Genomic DNA, 7,804 nt, shown 5'->3' with positions numbered 1-7,804 from the left:
GCAGACCCCAGGCAGAAATCGCTGCAGACTACAAACTGCTCTGAACAGCGTCAAGTCCTAGGCTTGATGAAAGCTAATGTGAACCCGCCCAGCTGATGGAATTGCTCTGTCTCTCCAGCTGGGTCGGCTAACCACCGTCTCTGACTAGCATTCCCGCCTTCCGGGGACCTGGCAACGATGGTCTAATTTCAGCAGGAAGTTACAGAAGAGGGGACATCACCCTTTATCCTTAACAGGCTGGAATGTTAGGTCAAAAGAAAAACTCCCTGGCACAGGGACAAAATGACTACCCAGAATGCCTATTGGCAGACCAGAAAAGGTACCTGTTAAAACCAAATAGACCTAGGTGTATTGTTGGGGATTAAATCAGTTTAGCCCCATAGACCCATGTGTTTGAATGTTTGGCCCATAGTGGCACTTTTAGGAGGTGTGGCCTTGTTGGAGTATCTGTAGCCTTCTCAGGGGTAGTTTGTCACCATAGGTGTGGGATTTGAGGTTTCATAATCTCAGCCTATGCCCAGTGTGACAGTCTCCTCCCAGCTGCCTTTGGATTAAGATATAGAACTCTCAGCTCCTCCAGCACCATGTCTGCCTGCATGCTGCCCTATTTCGTCCATTAGATAATGGACTAAACCTCTGAACCTGTAAGCCAGCCCCAATTAAATGTTTCCCTTATAAGATTTGCCTTGGAGCCCCATGGGAAGAACAATGATTTTGGCCACCCAGATGCCCCAAGACTCCCATGGACTGAACCAACCACCAAGGGGTACACATGGTTCCAGCCAAAACTGTGGCAAAGGAAGGCCTTGTTGGGCATCAGTGGGAGGAGTGGTCCTTGGTCAGGTAAAGGGTCAATAGAGGCCCAAACAAAGGGAAAGTGAGGGGGGGAGGAGGGAGTATGTTGGGTGGAGAGGCATATACATAGAGGCAGGGGGAGGGAGGAGGGGTTGGGGGTCTTAGGGGAGGGGGGAAATCAGAAAAGGTTTTACCATTGGCAATGTAAACGAAGACGATATTCAATAAAAAAGGGAGAAAAAAAAGATTTGCCTTGGTCATGGTGTCTCTTCACAGCAATAAAACCCGAAAACATCTATCAACAGGTAGACTCATTATCTGAAACAGTTTTACAATACAATTGGGCATTTGACCTGTGCTATGTGGAACAAGGAGGTTATTGTGTGGCTTTAGGAGAAAATTATTGTTTCTATTCAAACCAATCAGAAACCATTAGACATAATTTGGCTATACTTAAAACAGATAAAATGCACAAACACATGCATGCACATGCACACGCGCGTGCGCGCACACACACACACACGTGCACACACACACACACACACACACACACACACACACCACTGCTAATCCCCTGGGCTTTACCCCCCTTCCACTCAGCTGTTTCCCCCCTATCCTCACACTGTGGGTGACAGGTAGGGCTCAGTGGACGGTTGTAATTCAGAAGTCATTCATGTCTTCCCCAGGCCATAGCTCAGGCTGAGCCAGGCCTAGGGCCATGTCTGAGGTTCACAAAGAGGAACTGAGTCAACAGAGGCTGCGCCATAGCTGATGCTTCTGCCCTGGGAGCTGCAGGGACAGAGTAAGAGGAGGCTGGGCCTGGCCTTCAGTTTGGGCCATGTGAATGGATCACATCAACCCTGACTGCTCCACTCCCCATGCCTCACCTTAAAGCCAAGCTTCAAAGGCACTGGCCCGGAGCCACATCCCACTCATGACCCTCCTTGGCTAATGACAGAATCTCCTCAGCCATGGTTGGGCCCATCCCCTACACACTAACGAGGCCTGATGGCGGAGGCCCACCTAACATCAAGGTGACGTCTAGCATTTGCACTAGAGAAGATGTGGCTTGCGACAGGCTCACCTTAGGGCAAGGGTGTAGGTGTGCATCAATTATATATGACTTGCTTGTTCTCGCCGTAGCTCTGGGAGTCGGCAAGCAGGCTTTCTTAGGGCTACAGCCAAGAAGAAATGTGACTGGCCACGTTTTCCTTTGGAGATGGCCCGCCCTGGAATACAGTTTCCTGACTCAAATCTCCTCCTCGGTGGCCCAGCTCTTGAGGACCTGTGGGTATCACCTCACAGCTTTTGCTCAAGTGTTGTCCCATTTGAGGCTGCAAATGACTGAAAGGAGCTGAAATATGTTAGCCAGATCAAAATAGCAGTCCCGATCAGGACAGGAGGCCTGTAAACTCTGCTGGAGGTTATAATCTGCTCCCTATAGTCTTTGGCTATGATTACACTTTGAACACAAGTAATGTAACCTTGAATGAAACTCCCCCAGAAGTGATGGAGGCTAAGATACAGGCTGAGATATAAGCCACTACCCTCTTCCCATCCATGATCCCCAAGGACCACTCCACATTCAAGCTGTTGTAGAGAACATTTATTTGAGTCACCTCCTCCAACAGACATCAGGGACCTTTTGGAATATCCAACCTGGACATCCATTCATGTGCACTCCTGTGTAGCCATGGTCTACGTGTGTTGTGTCCGGGAGCGTGTCCCTCCTGCTTCTATAACCTCTAATTTGCAAGGACCTGAGACCTTAAGCATCCATTATTGATCCAAGGAGTCAGGCCACAACCCAACACCATACACCTCTAGCTAAGCCATGTGGACTCTCCCTAGCACACAACCCTCCACCTCAGATGACCTCCAGCATGTGTTTCATCATCCAGTTGACAGGCTTGGGCTAGACCCAAGAGAGGCTGAAGAAGAAATGTCAGCCCCTTGCCCTCAGGGAGCTCACAGTCTAGCTGGGGACTCAAGGTGCACATGTACACACACAGCACGTATACATACACAAACACAGAAGAAACAAGCACAAGACCAAACAGCACATAATACTCAGGGAGACACCATGTGTTAACATGAGGACTGTTAGGAAGGAGCTCGGGCTGGGTGGGCTGGGAGGCTCAGCCCTGGTGAATAAGTGGGTTTGGGGGCTTGGAGGGGGAGAACATTTCAGAGCAGTATAGGGGAAGGCATGGCACAGTTACAGCAGGGAAGAGATGAGCTTGGCAGTTAGCTGAGGGGCATGGTGAGGGCTCCCCTAAGTCAGCCATGGAAAAGAGGTGCACGGAAGTCCCCAAGGTATGGGTAGCGCCTCCCCTTTCTCTGATCTCTTTGAGTACTCAGTGACCTCAGAATAAGGCATAGGGGTTCAGTAAGAACCTGTAACTCCAACTGCATGGGGATACAGGCAGTAAGACCCCAAGTCAGGAACCCAGAGGTTTCTACCAAATCCTGGTAGGGAAAAAAAGCCCCTCCCCCCTTCCTAATGAATGACTCATTCTAAGAAGGAAGGGAGACGGTTGTGGGCTCTCGACTGATCTGCTCATATGTGAGGATACAAGTCCTTGACCAGCAGTGGCCCAAGACCCTCATCTCCTAGTTGTACTCCTGCCTACTTAGGGGACAGAAACAACTCCTCCACTGGCTTCTCCGGCTGCTAAGACCCACAGGCACCACGTGCAGGGTTCTCGTGCCCTCTACCCTCACCTTCCCAGGAGACGCCTGCCCAACTAGGGACCCTGGTTGGTTGCATATGGCTAGTGGAAGCATGATCCTTCTCTGTGGAATAAACAGAGAAAATGATTTACCAACCCTTCAGCAGGCCAACTTTCCCTTGAGACTCCGCAGTACAGTCAGAGCCAAAACCAAGCAGAGGGCTCCACTGTAGACGCCTCCAGCTTGTCAGACACAAAACTGGGGAAGGGATCAAGCCCAGGAGCCAGTCTTGGGCAGTGTCTGGGAACGGAAGCCTGGCTCCAGAAATCCAGGGAACTGTCAAATGGCAGAGAAGGGACCGGATGGACTAAAAGGGGCTCAGCCTCAGAATTCTTTATTCCCAAACAACGGGAGACCAGGAGGAGAGCATCACACTTGTGCGGAGTAACGGAAGGACAAGAGATGGAATCCCCAGGGCTGAGGTCTTTAGTCCAGGCTCCTGGACTCCTGACGCTGCGTGGCACTCTGAGGGCTCCATGAGTGGGGAGTTCTCCGAGGAGAAGGTCCACGGCCTCCATCAGGGTTCAGAGAGTCACGAGCCCCTGAAGGGCTAAACTTTCTAACTCGGAAAAAAAATGGACGTGGAAGCGCTCACGTGCTCTTCATATCTTGAGGGAAGTTCTGCCTCTCATCTGCCATTAACCTGCTGCAAGGTTACACAACAGTCACTCTTCGTCCCTGTCCATCAACCAAGCGTTGAGCCAGGCTGGAGGAGAGAGGCCACCTCCCTGCTCAGGTGCTGTCTGCCTCCACACTCAAGTGGAGGTCTAGGAACAGGAAGCCAAACGAGGCTTACCCAGCTGACTCAAGTCAGATCTGGGGAGTTTTTCCCACCAAGGCATAGAATCGGCCTCTAATCCCATGTGCTACCGTCACAGGAAACCTCCAGAGGTAGGTCTTCTGAGGAGATGTGTCCTCGTGCCAGGAACCCAGGACCTATGTGACTCCATTTTGGGATTCCATGCCCAGATGTGCCCTGCAGGTCCGGGGCCACGAGGTCCTGCCCGCTTTGTATCTGTTCACAGAAGCAGAGACCATGATCAGTACATTATAGTGGCATGGCCTTGCCTACCAGCCCATCCGAACTACATGGACACATTCACCTGACCCCTCTTAGTCCATCGGGGACCTTAAGAGACCCTCTCATCACCACTACCCAACAAAACACGGCCAAAATTAGCCTGTTTACACACGACATGCCTTGGGTCTGGGTACTTGAGTGACTGACTAGCTTCTGATCTTCTAGGACCTTATTAAATATTTTCTGCCACTAAATACTAGTCCACGTTATGAAAACTACCAGGGCAGAGGCCAGTGATTCCAGAGGAGTCACATGGCATTGAGGTGGGACAGAGAACAAAGGCAATGAACAGTCTCCAGCACCAAGCACAGGCGCGGCTGGAAGCAAGGGCTCAGGGAACAGAACCCCCAGCATCCTAACTTCATGTCCCCGCACCTGTCAAAGCCCGTGATGCTCTGCCCACGAGGGGCTGTCACCTGGCTACTGGCCACATGCGCAGGTTCTTCCAGCTGCATTTTCAAAAATTCAACAATAAAGCTGAAGGGTTTTCAGGTCCAAAATGGAAAACAAAGCCCAGACTTGACCTACTATAGTAACACTAATTATGTGCTGTGATTTGGACCAAGTTTGGGCGAATCTTGGTTTCCTTGTTTGTCAAATGGTAGAAAAGGCCAGTCAGTGCCTCAGAGCGACAGCCTATAAGCATGGGTCTTAAAGCAAGCCCTAGCTAGCATTCTTACCCAATGACCTTGGTCATCTTGGCTGAAGCCTCCCTTCTCATGGAATGAACCTCAAGGCTGTGTTCATCCTTCTGTCCTCCCAGGGCCTCTGCGCTCCTGAATCACAGGTAGCAAGAGCTCACTGCACTCATGACAAATGTCTAGTGTACCTTCCCTCTGAACACTGTCCTTTGTGGAACAAATCCTAGCCCTTGCTGTCCTGATCCTATCCTATGCACCCCAACTGCTCCTACAATAATTCTGTCCCTCTAGGACTCGGTATAAAGCCATGAAAGCCCCTTAGGTGAAGCCGGTCACCATGCCAACCCAGAGCAGGCTGTCCCAACTGGAGCCCACATCTCTGTGCTGACACCTTGACACCCTGTCACAGGCATGAGTGTGGGTTTCTAAGTGCCTGGGTATGGGGGGGGGGGGCACCAAGAGTGGAGCAGAGCACAATCCAGACCTAATCAGTACACCTCTGCAGACAAAATGGCTTCACAAACAGTGAAGCCGTATGGCACCCCAGGGCGGAGGGAAAGTCTCTCATCTTCATCTCCAACTTACAAATAAGCAAACTGAGATGTGGAGTGAAATGGCTTCTCAAGGCCACCAGGCAGTGGGCGCAGGATTGCTGACGCTTTGGGGACTGAGCTTGGATCTGGGAACCGTGGCAAGTGGTCCTCTCCAAGTCGCTTTCAAGTCTGACATGCTGGTAATGAAAATCGGGTAAGCAGCAAGTCATGGAGACCAACCCAAGCCCCACCCCCTGCCCTGACCTAGACAGACAACACTCCACACCCACTCCCAACTCCCACCACCCTCACACCTCAGGGGACTCTGGCCAACGCTGTGGGTCTCACCTGCTCTAGGCAGCCGGAGGAGGCAAATTAATGCAGGTGCCCAAAGCAAATACATGCAGCCAGCCAAGGGGTCCAGAGGCAGGAAGAAAAGGGGGGTGGCCCCGAGGCCTTTCAACACCTTAAGCTGGCCCTGCCCCCTCCCAGGAGCCCATCCAGACAGGACTGCAGCTCAGCACCCTTGGATGTGGCTTCTGGATTGGAGGCAGCTGGTGGTGGCAGGTCTCCCACAGGTCATAGCACACTGCTCAAATGGGCTGCTTGGCTATCAGGCCCATGGCCATGGCTGCGCTGGTGGGTCTTGAGCGAGCCCTCGCGCGCGAAGCTCTTGCCGCAGCGAGGGCAAAAGTAGGGTCGCCGCTCCCCGAAGACACCGGGACGGCGCGGGTGCGGCGTGGGCATGCGCGCGTGGGTGCGCTGGTGGTTGAGCAGGAAGCGCGGCTCGCGGAAGCAGCGACCGCACTGCGCGCACTGGTGCGGCTTCTCGCCGCTGTGGATGCGCTGGTGCGTGAGCAGATTCTGCTTGAGGCTAAAGCAGCGGCCGCACTCGGGGCAGGGGAAGGGCCGCTCGCCGGTGTGCGTGCGCTGGTGCACCTCCAGGTTGTGTTTGACGCTGAAGGCCTTGCCGCACTCGGGACACACGAAGGCGGCTGCGCGGCCAGCTCCCACGTGCGCCTTCTGGTGCCGCACCAGGCTGGGCTGCTGGGAGAAGGTCTGCCCGCACAATGGGCAGCGGTGGGACTGTTCCTCCGCCGGGTGGTGGATAACCAGGCCTTGATCGTCCCCCAGACCCTCCTCCCCGTCCCCTGTAGGGGACCCTCCCCTGGAGGACACCAGCTCTGTCATGGGCACTTCCGGATGCAATCACCAGCCCCTGGAGAAGCAGAAGCGGAGAGAGGGATCAAGGAAGATCCCAGGGTCAGCCTTTCTCCAGCCTGAGGAATCACTCACTTCCCACAACCTCCAGTGTTTGCCCATCTAGTTTTGTTTTTGTTTTTTTCATCAGTCTGCTGTCCCTGTCTCTTCTCAAGAGCCACCTCCTTCTAGAAGCCTTCCCTGGCCTCTCCAGCCCCCTCTTGCAGCCTGCTGCCCAGCTCTGTAACCATTACCATCACCCTAGAATAACCTCAAGAACAAAGAACCCTTCTTTTACAAGGCACATCAAGTCCTGAGCCTTTGACATACAAGACCTGGGCTAAAAACGTCTGAAAAATTGTCAGGAGCAGCATCTCTAGTCAGATGCCCAAGCACAGGAGGTGACCGAAAACCTTCAGGAAGGAAGGTCACCGATGGCTTAAAGCAGGAAGTAAAGTAACACCCCTCTCCCCCTGTAAAGTTGAAAGTGACCTCCCTGGGTTAACCATTGAAAGTAGTGCCACAGTTTAACATGATGAATCATACACGTTTGAAAACTGAACCAAAGCAGGAGCCGCTGAGGAGGCGGGCCTGGTCCAAAGGCTGACTGCCACCCTCAGCACCCCAGCACTGAGCTCCCAGCATGCCTGCTGTAAAGGTTGTCTCCCCAGGCCACTATGCCTCTCTGAAACAGTTCCCCACTACCCTCACAACGTCCTTGAACAAGGAGAACAGCGTCCTGAGCCCAGGTCTGTAAATGGAACAATTGAAGCTGGGTGAAAACAACAGACTTGTCCAAGGTCACGCAGCAAGGTGAGCCA

The 7,804-nt window shown here is 52.9% G+C and overlaps 1 protein-coding gene across 1 annotated transcript; it reads right to left on the bottom strand.

Annotated features, from left to right (window-relative positions):
* Positions 1-2,423: 2,423 nt before the first annotated feature.
* Positions 2,424-7,030, bottom strand: LOC127678587 (zinc finger and SCAN domain-containing protein 2). Its single transcript, XM_052173671.1, has 3 exons — positions 6,132-7,030; positions 5,836-5,980; positions 2,424-4,543 (listed from the first exon to the last, which is right to left on the bottom strand). Exon 1 carries the CDS (start codon positions 6,972-6,974, stop codon positions 6,363-6,365), a length of 612 nt encoding a protein of 203 aa, XP_052029631.1. The 5' UTR covers positions 6,975-7,030; the 3' UTR covers positions 2,424-4,543; positions 5,836-5,980; positions 6,132-6,362.
* Positions 7,031-7,804: the final 774 nt, after the last annotated feature.

Source organism: Apodemus sylvaticus, chromosome 2, assembly GCF_947179515.1.
Source record: "Apodemus sylvaticus chromosome 2, mApoSyl1.1, whole genome shotgun sequence".
NCBI lineage: Eukaryota > Metazoa > Chordata > Mammalia > Rodentia > Muridae > Apodemus > Apodemus sylvaticus.
This window is presented reverse-complemented; position numbering and strand designations above follow the sequence as displayed.

Excerpts from the sequence above, each read along its gene's own strand:
- LOC127678587 (XM_052173671.1), bottom strand. The coding sequence starts at position 6,974 with ATGACAGAGCTGGTGTCCTCCAGGGGAGGGTCCCCTACAGGGGACGGG.